Raw genomic sequence first — 23151 nt, 5'->3', positions numbered from 1 at the left:
ATGACAGTTTTACTGAGGAAAGTGTGGCTGAGGAGAAATGACTGGATTTTTGAAAAGAGAATGGCTTGTCCAAAGAACTCATTTAGTGCTACAAAGGCAGCTCTACATGAATTTCATGACTCACAAGTGGCTTTAACTCAAAGAGGTGTAGTGCAGAAAACAAACACAGAAATGGTAAGATGGGAGAAACCAGAAAGGGGATATGTAAAGGTTAATTGGGATGCATCTATGGATCTGAAGGGGCAGAGAATGGGAATAGGGATTATGATAAGGGATGAACAAGGTGAGGCTATGGTAACAATGTGTGATCAAAAGCCTAACGTGATCGAAGTAGCAGTAGCAGAAAGCATAGCACTGAGAAAAACAGTAGAGATATGCTTAGAACTTAACATACAAAGGGCCATTTTTGAAGGGGATGCAAAGATAGTGATTCTTGCTGTGAATGGCAATGATGATGCTTGTTTCAATTTTAGTCCTATAGTGGAAGACATTAGATTTTACTTTATTAACAGACCAAATTGGTCTATACAGTTTGTACCTAGAGCCAAGAATATGGTAGCACATAGTTTAGCAAAAAACACTATAGCTATGGAGGAAGAAAGAGTATGGATTGAGGAGGTCCCAGACTTTGTTGTGGGAGTTTTAGATAGTGACAAAGATGTAATTCAGAAAGTTTAATGAAAGGTTACAGAAGTTCATTTAAAAAAGAAGAAGAAGCAAAAGCAGCAAAAAGCTACATAACTCACTAAAAAATAAGTAGCACAAAGACTATCCTAAGTGCAGGAGGATGTCGTATAATAATTAGGAATAAAATTTCTAAATCGTCTCCTCAGGAAAAGTTGTTTAAATCCAAACTCGTATAAAATAGTGAAAATTTTTATAAACAAAAGTGGTGGTATGTACAATAAATGGAAGAGTGCAATGGAAATAAAAATAGCACTAGTCATAGACTAGATTCATACTTTTGATTTTTTTTAGTGTCGAAATGGATCGTAAAAGACTAACAAATTGAAATTAATAATTAAAGATTCAACTACACTAAATAATTTTAATTAATCTGAAAATTAAATAATAAACTGAAATTAATCTAAAATGTAATTATAATGTATATTTAATAGAAGTTTCAAGAAATAAAAAAAATAACTAACATAAAATAAAATAAATAGCAAATAAAATGCCTAAAATTTTAATTTAAAAATATCAAAAATATACTATAAATTTTAAATTGAAATTAAATAAAAAATAGGAAATGAAAAGAGCAAGTTAAATGAACAGAGATGGAGATTACAAATAATGAAGGAGGCTAAACTGTAGCAATAATTAAACCCTTCAAAGATCTCTTTAATGTACTGTAATTCCTCTGTAAAAAAAAAAAAAAGAATGAATAACCGATTCTAGCACTGAAATGAATTAATTCATAAGAGAAAAAAATCATGCATGCTCAAAATGCCCAAGAAAAATAAAAGTCTTAGGCGTGAAAATGCCTAAGGAAAAATCAAATGTGCGGCGTTGAAAAATAAAATGACCCAAAAAAATTATATGTTGCCGTCTAGCTCTTGAACTCCCCAAATGATAAAGTGGTGTTGCAGTGCTGAATTGAATTCAGTTGAACCAAAAAAACAAATAAAAAAAACCTCAGGTCTTGCGGCGTGAATGAACCCATAGAAAATAAAAAGTGTTGCCGTGCCCTTGGTCAAAAATATCCCTCCATGAATCCATAATTCCGTGCGGCGTGCAACAACCAAAAAAAAAAAAAAAAAGGAAAAGTCCTCTGGTCCTACGTAATGCTTATCTCAATAATTAATATCAAGCCAAAAGTCACCCTTGTTTTGAGCCAGCAAGCAAGCGTTAGCCACTTTCAAACCGTTCAAAAAATTCAAGGGATCACGTTAGCCACTTTCAAACTATTTAAAAAATTCAACATATGGATCCTACGTGTGAGTTTTGAGAGAAATTCAAAAGATTTTTAGACTCATGACTGCTCGTAAAGAAAAATAAAATAAAATAATAAGAATAGAATATATAAAAAAAACCTATTGTGTCTATAAAGAAAAATTATTCAATTAAATCATAAATTCTAAAATTAAACATAAACTATACTATTAACCAATTTAAATCAAACTTAGATTTATTTGTCTTTAACTATTTTTCCATCTAAAACTAATAATAATGTAATAAAAAATAAAATATATTAATTTTAAATTTATAAAATATATAATATTTCAACTCAATCACTACAACTCAACTTATGCAAAAAACAATAATTGAAATGCATGATTAAACATCCCAATCTCAATAGCTAAAGAACAAAAACCACCTATATACTATAAGTTCCAAAATTTAGAATACATCCAATACATGTTTAAAGTAATACATCGGGTATAAGATCCAAATTTAAGCACATTTACAAAAGCAAGGATATTTTATTTTAATAATATTTCAATATTTCTATTATTTCGTCAAACTCAAACCAGAAATACATAAATAAATCAACACCAGCTCTATTACTGAGGACTGGCTGGCACTACTATTTATGGGTAGGTACGATTACATAATGAGCTGTACATTTGATACATACAAGGTAGATGCTACCTAGTTATTTATATGTTATAATTTATTCAAACCATGCAAAAACTATTACAATTATACAATTCAGTACAAACACAATAATTTTCAATTTCGCTTCTAAAGATTTGCCTCTCTCTCTCTTACTTTATTTTCCTTTTTCCGAACTTCATACTCTCGTCGCAACACGTCATCCCACCTCTTTCAAACTATATTATTTCTTGTACGACTTTTGAATGATATCCCCATTTTCACTGTGCCTTTCAGTTTGATGCTCAATAGTGTAAATAAATTTGAAAAGAAGCCTTAAGAGAAGGAAACTTATTAGAAAACATAAATTACAATGAGATGAAAGAGACAAGTGCATATTCAAAGAAGCCAAGAAAATAACCCACTAAAAAGTGTAAAATATCAAGTAACTTGAGAACAATTTGGGGGTCTTCAAAAACTTTAAAGAACTCTAGCCAACAACCCCATAATCAAATTGTATCTGTTCTACCAATACTAGCAACTAAAAGCAAACTAAATGTGAGTTACCTCATTTGACCTCCCATTTAAGATGAGTCTTTCACACAAATCATAATATAGATATCCAGCAAGGAACATAGAGATTAGAGTGAATGGGCATAGGAACCGAATGATAGAAAAAATTATAATGGATGTAGATTAAAAACCAGTAGAAGCTATTTCAGAGATTCTTACACCTAAAATGATTTCAAATGCAACCTCTTTCACATTATCAATTGCGATATTTGATATAAAAGAGCTCTCAAGATTACAAGAGAAAGCAACGCTATATATGTCAAGGTGAAATCCCATGCAACCCTAAGACCATAGACAAAGAGAAAGCAACGTTGTAGTTGAATGGACATTATGTCAAGAAAATGCATAGAAAGATGTCTATTTTAGAACCTAAAGCACCTGATACAATAAAGACACAAACCTAAAGCACCTGTTGCAATGAATTTACCATCTTTTTATTTCCCTAATGGTGTATAGGTGTACACTAGACGCGGGGGGGGAGGGGTGGTGGTGGTGGTGTGGTTTGGTGGAGGTTAGCTTTCAAGGCAAAGCCGCCTGTATCTAGAAGGTTATTTCAAATACTTCTTGGCTTCCATTCTAATAGCTATTTCTATTTTCACTTCTTTTGAACCATAATAGTAAAATTCAATAAATAGTAGTATTTGTTTTCTACTCCTTTCTATTTTTGTTTTCTAGTCCATGCCATCATCAACATTTTGACTGGGCCACGAACTCTCTTTGCCAAAAGGTTCACTAGCTTATATTTTCTTAGGTCTTGAAGTTTATGAGGATACTGATTACGTCCAAAGAATAATGCGATAATTATAGCATAGTTTTGAGATGTCGATTCTACAGGAAGGCAAATTAAAAAAATAGTAAGAGGAACAAAGAAATTAAAGAAAAATATTAAATAAGTAATGGAGAATAAAGATTAATTTTAAATATAAATTAAAGTGAAGTAAAGTGATTAACGAAAAAAATACTCAAATTTGACGAATAGTAGAGCATCGGGAATCTCTTGCACAAATCTGGTATTTTAATTATTCTTAATTCATTGGATAATTAAATTAGGAACTCAATTTCCGAAATTCCTAATTGGAAGGTATAGATTTATAAACCAAAATTAAATCAAATTTAACCCTTTGAAAAATCATTCACCACTTTTAAGATACGTAAATTACTATCCCTATTGAGAAAATCCAATGACGACAATATACTCAAGGAACGATATTGCAGCAAAAAACTAAATCAATATAGATAAATAATTGATCCGAACATAATCAAAACTGAACTAATCCATTCAATAGAAAAAGTATGACTGAATCCATAAACAAAGTAAATTCTATGATTATTTGGAAAAAAAAAACATCAACGATGAATTGAGAATGATAAAACAAAAAAGTTTTAGTAATTGAAAATCAAATACATGAATTAAAAATAAATTAGAAATACCATCTAATGTGCAAGTTCATCCCTAACCCTACTTGAGAATTTAGTTACCCATAAATATACTGGACAACAAAAATCTCCAGAGAAGACTGAAGCGAATGGTGGCCATGGAAGTGATTTTTTCCTCTCTTTAGATCTGCCGCTTGTGCCTCATCTCCCCTCCATTTCGTGCTAATGATATGCTTATATAGGGTAGGAAAGAAACCCTAATGTCCTCTTAATTTCCGTATAAAAAAATCGTCTAAATTTTAGGAATTATTTTGGCAGCCACGTACACCCTTCAGGAGTTCGAATTTGGAAATGTTTATTAGAGACAAAGTTATAGCGATTTAAGATAGCTTTCTAATGTATTAAGAATCGCATCAATCTGATATGTGAGTAAAAAGATACAATTAAAAGACTAAAATATATCCGGACTGTCTCTTAGCGAATTTCAGACTTGGACTTCTTGTGGTTTCATTTTGTGATTTCTTTTTCTTTTTCTTTTCTTCCAAATTGCTCTCAAACCCCATGAATGTCCTCTTTTGAATTTGACTGGGCTTGACTTGCTCTTTTATAAACTCTGAAATTAGACATAAAAAACTGCTTAGAAGTATCCCAACGTAAATAGAAATTCAATTTAAGAATACACATTAATTCCTATGATTTCTATTCACATTTTAGCATTTTAATCCAATAATAGGGTATTTAGAGTGCACTTTCGCACACTCATCAGATACCCATACAGAAAACTTCCAAATAGAGAAACAATTTCCATATGCAGCATAAGTGTACAGTGCTAGTTAGCTTTCAAGGCAAAGCTGCCTAGTTCTAGAAGGTTACTATTTTCATTCTAGAATGCCAATCAATTTAGAGATGGCTATCTTAGTGATGGCTAGACAGTTACTACTACTCTTGATGATACAAGTGATGCAGATGATGATAATATAGAATACAACAAAAGCCTTTTTGTATAGTTGAAGAAATTAAATACACCATGATGCAATCAAGCCCATTTCTTAATGTTGTATATAATCCATAGGAACATCAGTAAAGCGAGAATTAAAACAAGTAAAAAATAACTAGATTTTGTTAGAAATATCCACGTATCAATTCAAACCCATAAGAATATGATGATGATCAGTATTTCAAGAAAACAAAAGGCACAAGATTTTCACAAACGCCAACCAAAATTTCAAGGGAAAAATACACAGAACCCATTTGATAAAGAACAAAAATTAGATAGACAAACAACAAAGAAAATAGAACTCGGATTAAAGCACAGAAGCGTCATGCCAACACAAGCCATTCGTTGGAGTAGTGAAATATAGAAACAAAGTAAAGGTACAAAGTCACGAGTCACATATTCTTGTAAGACCCAGAAACATTAATAATAGAAAAGAAGAATGAGAGCGTTCCCTCTACCTCTCTTAGTAGAAAGCATCAGCTTTGAATTGCCTGCTCAAACACAAAAACCCCATTTGGTACAGCCATGTTTGTATGCTCAGATTCTTTCTATTGCAGGTCGCTGGTTTACATTTTGGGAGAAATGTAAAGGAATGGAAGGGATGCTAGGTAGAGGGAGAGTCGACAACGACGGGACAACTTTGCAGAGGATGGGCGACACGGGGGGTGAGGGTGGGGGAGGGGACCGAGGGGGAGGGGGAGGGGGGAGAGGATGGCGACGGTGGCTCAAAGAATTTCAAATGGGTGAGAGATGACGTGCTATAAGGAAAAGGAGGGAAAAAAATTACCTTCCACGTAAGGTGTGTCTTGGCTGATACGAAACAGTGGTTGATACGAAACAATGGTGTGCCTTTGCACCACCAGCTCCACCATAGCCTCCCCATGACCACCCCTTTCAGACCCCGCAAAGGATGAGCAACGCGGGGTGATGGGGGAGAGAATGGGTGATGTGGGTGGTTTGGGGAGGGGGGAGGGGAGGATGGGCTTGGGCGACCAGGGGGGAGAGAGGAAGTAAAAAGAATTTGAAATGGGTGAAATAAGAGGGAACATGCGGAACGTGGATTTTGTTGTAGGGACTTTTTGGTCATTTCACTTAAGCCACGTCATATGTGATCCGGCTGCTCTCCAAATAGTGGTTGCTCCCTAAACTTTTTATTTTCAAAAAAGTAAAAGTACGAAAGCAAATTAGCCTGCCTCTTTCTCTCTCTTTCTTCTTCCCAAAAACTTTTCTTTCTTCTTCAGTTGCTTCTTTCTCCATTTCTCGTCTCTCTCTCTCTCTTTCTCTTTTTTTTTTAATTATTTTTTTATTTTCTGGGATCAGTTATTTTGTGGCTGGTTTTGTGTTTATTATCCAAAATTTTACAGATTTTATCTCAAACAACTCTCTCTCTCTTCTCTCTTAAGTTTGAGTCATGCTATGTGTTGAGGCTGCTTGTGTGGAGAAACCTATTACATTGAAACCTGGTGAAGAATAGAGAGGAAGGTAGGAACCATCTGCTATTCCTTCCAGTTACTGTAGAGGACAACTTGACCCACAAAAGGCTCTTCAAAGCGGTTAAAGATCAACCCCATCCAAGTGCATATATTGTATAGGTACGTTATCATTTAGAATAAAGTTGATTAAAAAACTGAATTTTATTGGACTCTTGGGTTGAGTTTCATGTTCTTTTAGGGTATGGCTAACACAACATTTCGGGACATGTCAATTGCACAACTTTACATCTTTTCTCAATTGAAACTTAGCTCGTTTGGATTTAAGGATTTTGTGTATGAAATTCTTGTGGTTCGATCAAGTACTAACCCTAACTAAATCACTCTTCAGGCTCTTTTGCAGTTTAGATTTGGTGCTTCCAGTGAATTTTTGCTAGCATTTTTTTTTTTTTGGTTGGAGTACAGATTCATTATTAGCGGAACTCTTTATAACATCTTTGAAGCTCTTTATTGTTGAGGAAGGAAGAGAAAGCAGTTCAAAAAAGGGATTTGTATCTTTACCAGGATTTTTATCCCAATAAAATCAAAGGAGAAGAAAGAAATGAATCTCATTTTAGTTTTGTTCCCCTCAAACTTTCCTTTTCCTTTAGAGAACATTATATTCTTTATATGCAACTCTTGTTTTGTTTATTTACTGTAGACCACAAATGAATGATTATTCCCAATTGTGTTTTATGTACTTTTTTCTCTTGAAATATTCTTCAATATTTGGAACATTTGTACATGATATTCATTTCTAAAAGATATATTTCTTGAATTTTTTTAAAACATAATTAATAGCCCAAACAACTTGTTTATTGAATTAATCGAAATTGAATTGAGTTTGGGTTTTATAAACTGCACTGTTCATTTACCGCATTAAAGCTGACAAAAAATTAAAAGAAAAGAGAAAAACTCTACACCTTATATACACAGTGGAATGGTGAAGATGATATCACCACAAAAAATCCATTCTAAAGAAAAGTTACAGAAGGGAGGGAAGGAACATGGAAAATCCAATAAATAGATGGAAGACAGAGATTTTCAGATTTCTTAGATCCTTCAATGATTCAAACCCAAATCAAATGCAGGCTGAATTTTAGAGAGAGAGAGAGAGAGAGAGGATTGGTATATGGTTCTATAGCTAACGAGCTTGGACTTCGACCTTGCTAGGTTGGTATACGGTTCTAGAACCAAAGGACCATCTACTGAGAAAAAAGAAGCTGAGAGGAAGAGGGAGGAAGAAAGTGACTGTACGGTGGAAGGAATTAATGGAGAGAGAGGGAGTAAGAAAGTAGGGGCCATCTATGCAAGATGTTAGACAATTGTAACTCGACTGCAATAAGTCCAACATTGTTCAAATACGACTCTTGTATGGCCTTGCAGTTCTATATAAATGTGACTTAGGGTGCCTATGCTATATGCAATTTTGTGAACAAATCTTACTTTTTTATGACTTGTGAACAATTTTAACAAATTATAATATATATATATTTTGTAAAATATAAATATATATTTATATATTAAATGTGAGGCAGGGTGGGGGAAAAGCGGGATGAGGTTGAGCAGGGAGCCCTGCTAGCCCCCGGCCCTCACTTAGCATATTTCATGCGGGGCGGGTAGCATGTGCGATGCGGGGTAGCCCGTTAGCCATGCGGAGGCGGGGTGGGGAGGACGGGGGTGGGCCCACCCATTATTTTTACAAAAAGGGATGAAATGGTAAAATAAGAAATAAAGAGGGACAAAATTGGAAAGTAAATGTCAGGGCAAACGAAAAAGGCCAAAACACCTAATGGATGGCCTACCTGCAAATTGCAATCATGATTTCCTGGTTCGATTACGACACCACATAAAGCGCTGCAATCTCTTTTTTATGGGTCGTTTTTGAACGAGTCATCTGAGCCATTGATCCTGACACCAGAGTGAAGAAGTACTCCTCAGTCCTCCATTACCAAATCTGCATGAAGCTTGATTCCCAGCATGGCTTGGAGCCTTGGTTGGACATGGACAATACTCTCACTCATTATGCTTGCTTATCTCCTGCAAGAATATTGGGTATGGAAAAGCAGGAACAAGAACAGGAAATTACCTCCTGGTCCAAGAGGATTTCCTATTTTTGGGAATCTTCATATGTTGGGGGAATTCCCTCACCAAGATCTGCATCGATTAGCCAAAAAACACGGCCCCATCATGTACTTGCAATTAGGCTTTGTCCCTGTTATTGTTGTCTCATCTCCTGAAGCTGCCGAGCTGTTCCTCAAAACACATGACCTTGTATTTGCAAGTAGACCATCGCATGAGGCTGCCAAGCTTATCTCTTATGAGCAAAAGAACTTGTCCTTTTCTCCATACGGCTCTTACTGGCGCAACGTACGCAAGATGTGCACGCTCGAATTGCTCAGCAAACTTAAAATCAATTCTTTCAAATCCATGAGAAAACAAGAGCTTGGCTCACTGGTAAAGTTTCTTCAAGAGGCGGCTGCTAATTGTGCTGTAGTCGATCTCAGCGCGAAGGTTTCATCATTCAGCTCGGATATGAGTTGTCGTATGGTGTTGGGGAAGAAGTACATGGATAACGATTTTGATGAGAGGGGATTCAGGGCTCTAATCCAGGAGGGAATGGAGCTTTTAGCAGTCCCCAACCTTGGTGATTACATTCCTTGTATTGCTCCCGTTGACCTTCAGGGGTTGAAACGACGCATGAAGGCTATAAGTAAGATATATGATGACTTTTTGGAGAAGATCATCGATGAGCATGTCCAATCCAAGGACGAAAATAAGACTAAGGACTTTGTTGACGTCATGTTGAGTTTCATGGGATCTGAAGAATCTGAGTACCTTATTGAACGTCCAAACATCAAAGCAATCATTTTGGTAATTTTTCACAGAACTTCCCTTATATATGAGTATGGGTTAAGTACTGCACTATTTTGATTTATAGATGGCGCTAATTTCCTAGAAAGAAAAAATACATGGTTGCAGGACTTGCTTGCAGCCTCAATGGACACTTCAGCAACAGCAATTGATTGGGCACTCTCAGAACTGATGAAGCATCCACGTATAATGAAGAAACTTCAAAAGGAGCTGGAAAATGTGGTGGGCTTGAAGAGGATGGTAGAGGAAGCAGACTTGGATAGATTGGATTACTTGAGTATGGTTGTAAAGGAAACCTTCAGGCTACATCCAGTAGTACCACTTTTGCTTCCTCATGAGGCCAGGGAAGATTGCACAGTTAATGGTTTCCACATACCCAGGAAGTCTAGAATCATAATAAACGTATGGGCAATTGGGAGAGACCCAAGAGTTTGGAGTGATGCAGAGAAGTTCTTCCCGGAGAGGTTTCTTGGTAGAAACATAGATCTCAGGGGACATGACTTCCAACTAATCCCATTTGGTTCTGGCAGAAGAGGCTGCCCAGGGATGCAATTGGGTCTGACTGTGGTTCGGCTAGTGATAGCACAACTTATGCATTGCTTTGATTGGGTTCTTCCAAACAACATACTCCCAACTGAGTTGGACATGACTGAAGAGTTTGGTCTCACAGTTCCTAGAGCCAAGCATCTACTTGCCATTCCTACTTATCGGCTTCAAGATTGACATCATCTTCGTTCTGTTTTGTTTTTGTTATCTTAAATAATCTGCCCGTGCAATTTCAGAAATTTCTATTCAAGTTGTACGTAATCATTTTGTGAATTCTACTTTCTGTTTGTACTCATTTTATGGACCATATTTTCTGCTGGACTGTCTTGCTAGACATTTTCAAGCTAGAATTTACTTTGCTTTCTTTACTGGAGCAGAGGACGCGTGTTGATCGATTGGATTTTTCTTTTCTGATACGCCCTTTACAGGTCAGATGTGATGAGCGAGGATGCCTTAATTTTACCCTTTGAATGATTGGATAAGTGATTTGAAGTTTGAACAACAAAACAAGGAAAATATGAGCGTTTCAAGTGATCATCACCAGGGAAGGATGCTAGACCCAAAATTCCGACTTCATAATAATAAAGGACTTCTTTAGTGAGTTTAAATGTTTGGTATATGTAATAGTTTTAAATTATATCATGGTAAAGATTTTAAGGTTAAGGGTTTATTTGAAAAAATTTTATATCTTAAAATTCTTATATCGTATTTCCTCTTACGCAAAAATAAATATTTTCAAATTAATTATTATAATTTTTTCAAATGAATCAATACAACTTTTCTAAATTTTTAAATAAAAAATAATTCAATTTTTTTAAATTTCAAACAAAAATAATATTAAAAAACTACATTATAACAATTTTAATTTTATAATATTTTTTATTCAACTTTTCTCTTTTTTTCCAAAATTTAAAAAATATTTAACTCAAATTTTTTCACTACTATTTACAAATTATTTTACTATTATTTACAAAATTCTCGTCTCACTTAAATCTTGATTTTACACTTCATTAAATTGATTTAGGGTTGACGGTTTTAGATGAAAAATGAAAATTGAACAAAATATTGTTAAAATATTATTTTTTAATATTATTATTGTTTTGAAATTTGAAAAAGTTGAATTAAGATTTTAAAAAGTTGAATTGCTTATTATATTTTATGTGAAAATTTGAGAAAATGATGAGGTGAGATGAAATATTTTTTGAATCCAAACGGGGCCTTAAGATTGTGTTTGGATGTTGAGTTGAATTAAGTTGAGTTGAGATGAAAGTTGAATAAAATATTATTAGAATATTATTTTTTAATATTATTATTGTTTTGATATTTAAAAAAATTAAATTATTTATTTTAATTTAAAAAAATTATAATAATTAAATAAAATGAATTGAGAGGGATTAACCTCCACAAAAGACAAAACCTGCCTTTTTTTTTTTTTTTTTGGTTCAAAGACCAAAAGACGTGTTGCATGTAAAATGCTTTGTGCATGTGGTCTATCTGTTAAACCCTCTAGAAAAGTTGCCCCGGGACAAGCCTCGACACACTCACTGACATGCCTAGTCAGCCCCCATGGTGAGCCATCAGCATGCCATGGCAAGCCCACGGACCAGCCAGCCAACAGCTCGGTCAGCATGCTTCAGCATGCTGGTGAGGCTGTTGGCCTCCCCTTGGTGTCGCACAGCATGCACCAGCATGCTGGCGAGGTTAGTGGGCTGGTCTGCTAGCTCAGCCTGGCCAGCCAGCACGCCAGCCAGCCAGCCCAGTGTGTATGGCCAGGCCACCTGCTTGGCCAGCACGTCCAGCAAGCAGGCCGGCCAGGCCACCTGCCTGGCCAGCACGCCCAGCCAACCAGCTAGGCCACCAGCCTGGCCAGCACGCCCAACAGGCCTGCCAGCCAGCCAGCCAGACCACCTGCCTGGCCAGCAGCATGACCAGCATGCAGGCCATGCCGGGCCATGCATGCTGCCCATCAGCACCAGCCATGCAGCAGGACCAGACCAGCCGGCCAGAAACCATGGCACCAGCCATGCGGCCAGGCCATGGCTAACCAGCCAGCGCCCATGGGCCATTTTCAGCACCAGCCAGCACCAGTCAGGCTGTAACAGCCCGCTAGAAATTTAATTGTGAAATCTCTATTAACTTTAGGAATCTCGTGAAGACCCCATAAGTTTTCACGAATCCATTAATCGTATAGGTTTTTGTTTAACTACATAGTTAGTGTTATTATTTACTATGGTATTAGAAGTGTGTTTTTGATTATTGGAGATAGTTAGAAGTGTCAAAATGTATTATGGTTTGTGCTATTAGACTCGGAGGGTTATTTAAGGTCTTATGGCGCAATAACATTTTTTCATATTTTCAGACAAAACGTCTGTTCAAAACTGTAGATATTATTAAATAAAAATATCTTAAACTAATTTTGTGGATATTATTGGATAAAAATATTTTAACCTAATTTCGTGGATATTATTGGGTAAAAATATCTTGAATTGATTTTTGTAGATATTATTAGGTAAGAGAGTCCTACACTCTACTCTCACTCCGGGTAAGAGAGTCCTACACTTAACTCTCACTCCAGCCTCATCTCTTCCATATCTCATCCATAAGTATCTCCAGCCATCCCTCTCCATGAAATTATCTTCATTTATACTTTCCATTAAAAGAATATTAAACACTCTCTCTCAGACAGCTTTTAGGAGTTCTTTTGCACGCCCATATCGAAGCTTTTGTAAGTGTTTTATCATAAAATCTCCTTCATATAAGTTTTTCCTTTTTGAGTCTAGTTTACGTGGATATCTTATTTGTCCCATTTGAAGATCATTTGGTTAGTCAAATATTATATAAACTATAAAAATGTCATTCTGGAAGATAAACTGGAGAATATGTTATAGTTTGGAGTTTTTGACCAAGCTAATGGATAGATATTGGTCCGAAATTTTTATGGAGTATTGTTAACATGTATATATGACTATTTGTTGAGGATTTTTGCATGATTAAAGGTTTTGATGAAATATTTTCTTAGATTTAGAAACTTAGAAACTGGAAGAGGAAAAACAGTTTCTGTTTTGAGAAAGTTTTACTCTTTGGTGGTCTAAACCTATTCCAATGACTTTGATAATTTTATTGGAGAATCATAAGCATCTTATATACATGTTATATTATTATTTTGAAGATATTTGATGTTAGTTTCAAAGATATGAAATTTTATGCAAAGAGATATTCAGATAAGCCAAAGTGTGGATGTTCTTGGCTAAATTTATGTTTTGGTTAATTTTTAACCATGTGATCTTGAATTAGAAGCTTATATATATTTTAGGATATCTTTTTAAACCATGTGATGGTTTGGTTTGAGGATCACATCTTTATAAGTCATAGATCAAAAGGTTAATCAAAACAAGTTAGAAACAAAAATAAATGGAAATAGCATATGGGAATTTCGGCCCTATAGAGTTTTAACTAGTTGTGATTAGTTTTAAATTTTTCTAAATTGATATTTGAGTTAAGGATAAAATTTACATGAGGCATGTAAATTTTGGTGACTTTTGGAGTTAGTATGCAAAATCCTTAAGTTATGGGTAAAACGGTCATTTTCCTACATATAGAGAGTAAAATAGAAATTTTACTCTTTAAGTTAGTATTTTTCATATTTCAAGTTATTAGTGATTCAATGCTAACTTTTAGAATCACTAATTACAGTTCCTCGTGATCGCGCTTGAGATTTTATAAGAAATGCGGAGATCGAGGTAAGTTAGCTTTTAACTTACTAGCAGTCTACTGTGTATGTGTGCTAAGTAAAGGAACTACAGTGTATGTATGTGTGTTATCATATATGTCATGTCATGCCAAGTTATCACGTAATTGTCTATTATACAGAATTTATTCCGTCATCAATTTTTATTTGTTACATAATATATTCTGTCATGTATTACTGTACCTTACAAGTACGTCATGCTAAGTATGTCATCTATTATATGTATGTCAAGTCATGTAATATTCACTGTTGCAAGTATGTCATGTTAAATATGTTGTCTATTATATGTTATGCCATGTTACGAAATGTTTCTATCTCAAGTTGGTCATGTATTTCAAGTTATGTTCAAGTCACGTTATCTTACGTCAGGGTTTCAGTCCTTTCGTATTCCAGTCACGTTTCATCTTGAGTACATTCAGTTTCGTGGGGTTCACAACATCTGTGGCACACGAAGTATGAGGTTAAAGCAATTGTGATGCATACACTACGTGAGACACAGCAATTGTGACGTGTAGAATACATGGGGCCACAACAACTGTGGAGTATGTATTTAACTGTATTGTGATGTGTATAATACATGGGGCCACAACGACAGTGGAGTATGTATTTTTCATGTTAAGTCAAGTTTGTGTAGAATACATGGGGTCACAACAACTGTGGAGTATGTATTTACACGTAGAATACATGAGGTCATAACAACTGTGGAGTATGTATTTTTCATGTTAAGTCAAGTTTGTGTAGAATATATGGGGCCACAACAACTGTGGAGTATGTATTTACACGTAGAATACATGGGGCCACAACAACTGTGGAGTATGTATTTTTCATGTTAAGTCAAGTTTCAGAACAAGTTCATGATAAGTCAAGTTTCAGATCAAATTCATGTCAAGTCAAGTTTAGTTCACGTTTCAATTTAAGTTATGTCAATTATGTTATGTTGTACGCCAAGTTATGCTTTAATTACTTATGAATTTGATTATGCATTTATGCTTTTACTGTCATCCATGCATCATTAGCTTGTGTGGAAGTTTTTTGTTAACTTACTGAAATTTGTAATCAAATCTCACTTTAGTAGTCCCAACTACCATTCCCCCTGAATGGTAGATCTTGTTACAGGACCTGAAGGAGAATCAAGAGCTGATAAACTAGACACAGTTGACTAAGCGATGGTGTGACGTCAATGTTAATATAGTAGTTAACGTAAATTACTACTTGTACGATGGAGTTGCATTTCTAGTACTTTTTGGATCATAACCATTTTGGATTAGTGTTGTGATCTGTTCAATGAGTCTTTATGTATGAAGTATGTTTTAAGCATTTGGGATATTTTCAATTTGGTGCATAGTATTGCTAAAGAAAAAAATTATCCGCTGCGAATATTGCATAATGTTAGATGCATGTTAGGAACATTGCATCTTATATGTTATGAACGGGGGCAGGTAACCTTGTGTTGCATGTCTCGACGCTTCAAATGTCTGTCCGATCCCAAACGAAAATGTGGGGGCATCTCACAGGCCGTGGGTCCCACAGAACTTTTATCAGCATTTTATTATTTTAATAAAATCATATAGTATTTATATATTTCATTATTTCCTTGTTTTAGTACAACTAGGAATTAATTCCTTAGGTTAGTGTTCTAGGAATTAATTCCTTTCTAGGATTTATTTCCTTGTTCAAGCACTATTAGGACTCTCCCCTTGTAAGCCTATATAAAGGCTACCCTAGTCCCATCTTTCATTATTTTTTGACAAATTCCCTTTGTGGTTGGCTTATTTGTTATTGAGATCTCTTTCGGTGCTTGGCACTTGGGCTATTTGGGTGCAATCCGTGTGAATCCCAAATAGAGAATCAACACCTTGACGTTTGTGGACGGGTGTTGCTTCATCTATCAATCTATGAGCAAGTTTGTTTCTCTTTTCCATTATTGAGTTTCAATCTTGTTATTTACTTGTTATTGGCATTACTCTTTTTGCGCTTAACATTATATCACACGCCCCATATCATCCAAACACACTAGATCTACTTTGCCAAGTAGATCTAGCCTTGTTGGATTATTCCTTTCATATTTCCTTCACTTCCATATCATTCCATCACCATATTATCATCCATATACCTTCCATAATCCTAGATCTAAACCCCTTTCATCATAAAGCCCTAGATCTACACTAGATCTAGTGCCTCCATATTCCCTACCATAAACCCTAGCCTCCATAAGGATTTCCTATATTTTAAGAAACCTTAAACCCCAGCCTCACTTCCATATTTACCATAATACCACCCAAGGGGCGCCTACTATAGCCTAATCACACCATTCGGCCATCATCATACCATACCATACCATCATCATACCACACCATACCATCATCATACCACACCATACCATACCATCATCATCCCATACACCATACCATCCCACCAAGATCCAATTCACAAACCACAAACACCCATCATCCATATTCATCAAATCTCATCACTCAAGTCTAGACTCAAGTAAGAAGGCGAGCAAGAAGGATAGGCTCATCGGTCATAGTTGGGTGAAGCGGATCTAGAGAACCATAGTGTTTAGGGACTAGACCGAGGTCCCTAACACTATCCTATAGCGCCATGTTGCATGCCACAAAATACTCAAGATGCGTCCAGTGCTTGTAACGGAGAGAAGATTAATATGATGATGAGTTGTGTCCACCGAAGAGGCCCCCTTGTTTTGGAACGGGCATAAATAATCCATATAAAATCAACTTGCGTCCGTTGGTCAAAGCAAAAGCAAATCCCGTGTCCCACGTCCAAGAATAAATGAAGCTGCTCCTTGTCTCACGTCCAATAGCCAACAACTGTCTCATGTCCGTGTTTCATTCCTTAGAGCATTGCCATTGTCAAGTTTAAAATAGAATTCAAATATGATCTTTTAGCTATAATATAGACTTCTAGCTAAATTAGTCCACATTGGACTAGCTATTTTAAATTTTAAATAATAATATAATATTATTTATTTTAATAATATTTGATTTTTTTTTTACACTTCATGGAACTGGGAATGACAACTCATGGAACCATGAAGATGAACAAAATATAGAGAGTCAGTGGTGTCATTGCACAAAATATAGAGAGTAATGCAACAATGAAACTTTAATAAACAAAAAAAAAAAAGTTGCAATAAAATATAAATGATATTATCAATATAGTGTAGAATCAAAACCCAAATGCCCTTTGATTGAAATTGTTGCTCTAAATGAATCCAACATCTTCTTTTACAATTTGAGTGGGTAGGCTTGGTCTGGGTCTTTTCATAATTTTATATAAGGAATTCTTTCATGGACAATAAATATGTAGCTCACAGATTTTTATATCTTTGCCATTTCTCCCCTGTTGCTTCCAGAAGCTAGAAGACAAATTCAATGCTAATGATGCACAAAACGTGCAGTTGCAAACAAAAATCAAGGTTGTTATCTCATCACCGAGCTAAATTTGAATCTTGAAATATTTTGTCAGTCAATGACATCAATTCATTGACCATTTGTGTAGGATAAAGCAGAAACATAAATTAATATATTAAATAGACCTTTAGCATACCCACCAGCAAGAAGGGTAACCTTTGCAGAACCAGACCGAGAGATGTTTGGATTTGAGTATTTTCTATGTTGATCTTGGGCCATCCATAAACCATTTATAGATGAAGAAGATGCATGTCTTTGGACATGAAGTCTAATATTTCATCCAGGAGTAACTTTTTCATACTCGAGAGCTTCTACTAACTTGAGGTGAGAGGAAAATCAATTACCAAAGCAGGTATGTTTTCCCTTTCTTGAAGATATTAGGAAATTAGCAGATGAGATTTATAATTCACAGTATACTCCTATGTACACCACTGGATCCAAAGAAAAATTCATAGGCTTGAAACAGAGTTAGAGAGCTTAATGCCATCATCAAACAAACCTTCCCCATATCATCATCAAATCAACCTTCCTCATATCAATTCAGTTATGGCTAAATCTGAAACTTTAATTTAAAGACAGAAAAAAAAATGTTTAATTCCCTAGTTATCCAAACTAAAGAAATTCTAGACATTTCCAAAGCCACCGTAATTCATGAGTACCTAAATAAATTAGGAAATCAGCAAAACAACAAAAACGGAAACCCTACATACATACTTGCCTAAACGTATGCAATCAACACAGATCCAATGAGAAAGATAGATGTAAAGGGCTTATGATTAAAGCTAAAACATGAGAAGAACAGAGAAAGGAACATAGAAGAATACCAGGTCAAGGATGTGAACGAGAGCTTTAATACCCTTCTCATCCATGGAAAAATCGGAAACCCCACAATATCGAGGCCCAAAAATGGCCTGACACGAAGGGGTTGCGACGAAGCTTCTATTGGAATTGAGGATTCTGTGCAAGCAGATCAGACTTCTTCGAAAACTCCCCATTTTTCTGTTCTGTGGAGTGGGATCGTACAGCAGCTAAGGCAAATAGAGGAAGTCCTAGAAAATAGTTTCTGGAGAAAGAAAGAAGAGAAAGAGGAAATGGGGACTTTCGCGATGAGGCAAGAGAATAAACGAGGGAAAGAAACAGCAGGTAGTGGAAAAATAATAAAATATTCGTTTGATCCCAGAACAGTCTCTCGCCAAACATGGCAAGCTCCTAAAATTTACTGTAGTTTATACATCAAACTTTATAACTATCGATAGGCCAATGTTGGAGATTTTTCTCACATTTGTTTTTAATTTAGACTTGCATTGGGCAATGGCGAGGCCATTGCCAATGCTCTTATAAAGCCAAACCACGTGCGTGTGTTTTGAGAAGGAAAAAGCCCAAAAATTGCCAGAGTGCTGGGTCCCGCGTGAAAGCTGTGTGTAGTTCCATCGCCAGCTCGTGCCAAATCCTCTCTAGCCTTGCTGTTGCGTCCGGAAGAATAATAAATTAATTAATCCCAACTTGCCTCCCTTGGTAAAAATTCATGCATGTTCTTTTTTTTATTGACTCTAAAATTACACATAAAAAATTATATTTTAAGATATTTTAAAATAAATAAAAAATTAAATTCAGTAATATAAATTAATTTATATAATTTTTATTCATATTTTAATATTTTAATTCAATTATAGAGTATTTAGAATACACTTTCGTACACTCATCACACCCTCCAACTTGTTTATTACTAGTCCCTAACAATTTCTATACAAAATAGATGAAAAATACTAAAGAAAATACTAAAATAGTCAATCAATTCACATTTTCTAGATTTACATATCAAAACAATTTAAATAATCCAATAACCTATCAAGATCATCCACTTATAGTAATTCACAAAGTGTATGTGTGTTCTACAAGCCATAATCATCTTACCAAAATCTTGACACGTGCAACATCAAGAATATCTCAAGCAAAATGTTCAACTTCATAATTCATGAGTATCGTAGTGTTTCGTGTAAAGGCTCTCACTATGGAGTTGACAAGGGTGTACACAATCACATGGAGATTTAGGATAAGAACAAGTAACAAACAAAAATTGATCTTATGATAAGAATACTAACAAATGAGAATTCAACCATTATTTTCACAGACTTACTTGAGATCAGAACGGTCAAAACAAAAGATTGTAATGTGGCTTGTGACGTCCCCAATTCTCAGGTATGAAAATACGGAAATCGAGGCATTGAGATGATGACAACACGTGTCAAGCACCCTAACAACAAGTGTTAAGTGTATGTACATGCAATATGTGTAAAACAAAAGACGCAATAGATACATCAAAGTCAATCAACTAAGTACCATAATTGTTAAATACAAATTTATTTAAATAAAAGCATTTCATAAAATATTACAATTATCTAGTGAAAACATAACAAGAACCAAAATACATAATCCAAGAGGGAAACAAATCCCAGTACCTGAGAAAGTGACCCCAAATCACTCCTCTCGCGAAGCTGAATCCCTAGGCTCTACATCATCATTTGTGTCAAAGTCTACGGTACCATAAAATGGTATTGCTGGATGTCAAATACCACATGAGATACGAATCTCAATAAGTAATCAACCAAACAACCCATAAGATAAAAATGCATTAGTGCAACCAACAATTATGCGTGTATATGATGAAATATGCATGATACCCAAAACATCATTTTTTTCGAAAATGATTATTTTTCCAACACATGCCAAAATTTTCATTTCGCCCAAAAATATTTCCATAAAAATAAACATCCGTAATTTTTCTGGAAAATGGCCCAATATAAAAACCCACCATTTTTCCAGACAATGGTCTACAAAAATCCTTTTACCCAAACTCACAATTTTCTCAAAAAATGGCACAAATATGTAATTTTACCGTATATACCATGATCTTCCATAGGGACCATATGCATACCTTAGCTCCTTTCGTCACACCATGGATAACGACCGTGCGTATGAATTTGTAATGAGTGAAACTCAGTTTCTCGTCCAGCGCGTTTGTGGCCAAGCATCCTCTAGCCCCTGCCAGTAGAGGAGCCACAAAGTCGAGAATAGAGCGTTACCATCCTATTGTCGCCTAATGACAACCCAAGAGAAATTACTTGGTATATTATGCTCCCGAGTGATGAGAGAAGGTCTATCGAGATAATGCTCCATTTCGGGTTGAGGTCGTGACACGCACGCACCAAAAAATCATTTTACACATGAAAATCCATTTTTCATTTCAAACACATGAACTGCATGAACATAATGATAATTGCCAAGACATCGAACACTACAAATAAAATATCCCACCATAATCTAATTTCCCAAGCAACTCCATTATCAAATCCAATTGACCCCAAAATTCCTCAGACTCAACCAGAATACAAAATGATTGTTAGTGCAAAATATAATTAAATCTCGTAAAGTTCTTTGGAAAATTACTTTTAGTGCTAAAAAAAGCTTTTTTGAAAGTTCAAGCACCCGGTTTAACGCCAAAAAAAATCCTGAAAATAAAATACCACAAATCATAATATTTGGGACCGAAAATGGGTTTCAAGAACAAGGAAATTTGGAGCAAAATTTTCGTGAAACAAAAGGCTGATTTACTAGAATAAAAATCTCGAAGATGATGGCTAAAAATGTGGCTCACAGCAAGAACCAAAAATTAACAAGAAACTCAAAATGAAGCTCATGGTTTGTCTTAAAACAGGGGCACGGTTTGAGTCCAAAAACACCCGAGAATGCAAGGGTTTACCCACAATCTAGAACACGAAAATACTAAGAGAAATAAAAGGGAAAACCAAGCTTGAAGCTTCATGATTTCGGGTCCAAAACAGAGCATGATTTCGGGTCCAAAACATAGCATGATTTTGGGGGTTAAAAACAAAGGGAAAAGCAAGGGTTTTACACAACACTAACTAGAAATATACAAGAAATGAAGAAGAGGAAGAATGGTGCCCAAGAAGCTTCAGACATACCTGCAAAGACGGAGGAAAACAGAGAAAATAAAATGCTTAAAAGGAAGAAATCTACTCAATTTACAGTGAAGAGGAACCGAAAATTAAAGAGATAAAAATAGAATCAATACTAGTCGAAAATAGAGGAAGAGAGCTTTAGTTTCAAGCCTGAAGGTGAAGCTGGAAATTTCTAAGATAAAAGAATGCAATCGGTGCGACAAGGGAAAAAGGAAAGCAAATGAAGGAGAAGGAGAAGAAGAAAAGAAGAGGAAAACAAGAGGAAATAAGAAGAAGAGATGCAGCCCGACACAAGAGAAGGAAGAAAACTAAATAAAGAGGAAGAAAAAAGCAGCGGTGCAGGGAGAAGAAAAGAAAAAGAAAACCCTAAGGGCAACTCTGTTAAACGACGCTGTATAAGGAAAAAGAGAGGGCTAGGCTGGTGCAATGGGTTGGGTCAGAAAACTAAAAGGGCTTGGCTCTAAAATCAAAGAACAACCCACTCAAACAAGCCCAATCTAGAAATAAAGGTCCAACAAGACAAAAAGACATAATAAAAATAAATAAAAGTCAAATAAAAACACTATAACTAAATATTTATAAAATAAAATAATTAAACCAAACAATAAAATAATTTATACTAGAGAGTAATTTAAATGCAAAATAATTATTAATATCAATAAAGCACATTATTTAAATTTCACATTTTGGAAATTACAAAATAATCCAACAAGAAACACGTTAAATTTAAAATATGAGAACTACTAATTATATTAATTAGGGTTAAATACACTTTGCCCCCTCCAATTATCACTCAATTTATAATGTGCCACCAAAACTATTGATTGCATCAAAGTGCCTCCTCTTACTTTTAAAACGTCCTAATCCCCCATTTTCGTCTACAATAAGCGTTAAATCGAACGGAAATGTTATCCACGTGCTTCTCGCATGCATCTCCTTCAATGCAAAGACAAAACTACCCCTCACTTCATCAATTTCGTTGATATCCAAAAATCCCTCTGGCAAATCTCTCCACTTTCAAACATCTTTGCATCCCTTTCATCTGGTAAATACCTACACCTCACCTTGCACTTCATCTTCTTCATATGGACAACACCCTTTCAAACATCTCTACATCCAATTAGCGTGAGATACTCATCTTGAGGGAAGGGAACGCGACGGAGCTGGGTTGCTGGGGGGTGGCTGTATCGATGGCAGGTTGAGCACTATGTGTAGAGAGAGAGAGAGAGAGAGAGAGAGAGAGAGAGAGAGAGAGAGAGAGAGAGAGAGAGAGAGAGAGAGAGAGAGAGAGAGAGGCAACGTGATGAGAGATTGTGGGAGACAACCGAGAGTAACATACAGGGAGAGGAGGTAGGGTGCGACAACAACAGCTAACCTGAGGGAGTGGGTGTGATGGCCGGCATTTTCTGGGCAGGTAACGACGACGTGGAGAGAGCTAGCGTTGTGGCTAGCTGGTTGACTGTGGCTTATGAAAATTCTTTGTTTTTCAGGGACTAAAACAAGAGCTTACCATGATGACTTTGCGAAGAGGGTGGCGAACGGTGGTGGCTTCTGCCGTGAGAGGCTGTATGTGTATGTTGATGGTGCATGAGTGATGGTGTGGAGGTGCTTGGTTCAT

General features: G+C 35.6%; 2 protein-coding genes across 2 annotated transcripts; both read left to right on the top strand.

The window, feature by feature from the left end:
• LOC122304571 lies at window positions 1-678 on the top strand. The gene has a single exon (XM_043116834.1). The coding sequence runs from the start codon at window positions 1-3 to the stop codon at window positions 676-678; it is 678 nt and encodes a 225-aa protein (XP_042972768.1).
• An 8089-nt stretch (window positions 679-8767) lies between these two features.
• On the top strand, window positions 8768-10705 carry LOC122303562 (cytochrome P450 71AU50-like). Its single transcript, XM_043115385.1, has 2 exons — window positions 8768-9825; window positions 9934-10705. Exons 1-2 carry the CDS (start codon window positions 8932-8934, stop codon window positions 10546-10548), a joined length of 1509 nt encoding a protein of 502 aa, XP_042971319.1. The 5' UTR covers window positions 8768-8931; the 3' UTR covers window positions 10549-10705.
• The last annotated feature ends 12446 nt before the right edge of the window (window positions 10706-23151 follow it).

The sequence above is a fragment of the Carya illinoinensis genome, chromosome 3 (genome assembly GCF_018687715.1).
Source record: "Carya illinoinensis cultivar Pawnee chromosome 3, C.illinoinensisPawnee_v1, whole genome shotgun sequence".
In the NCBI taxonomy this organism is placed as follows: domain Eukaryota; kingdom Viridiplantae; phylum Streptophyta; class Magnoliopsida; order Fagales; family Juglandaceae; genus Carya; species Carya illinoinensis.
The sequence above is the reverse complement of the archived record's forward strand: the minus strand, read 5'-3'. Positions and strand labels throughout refer to the sequence as shown.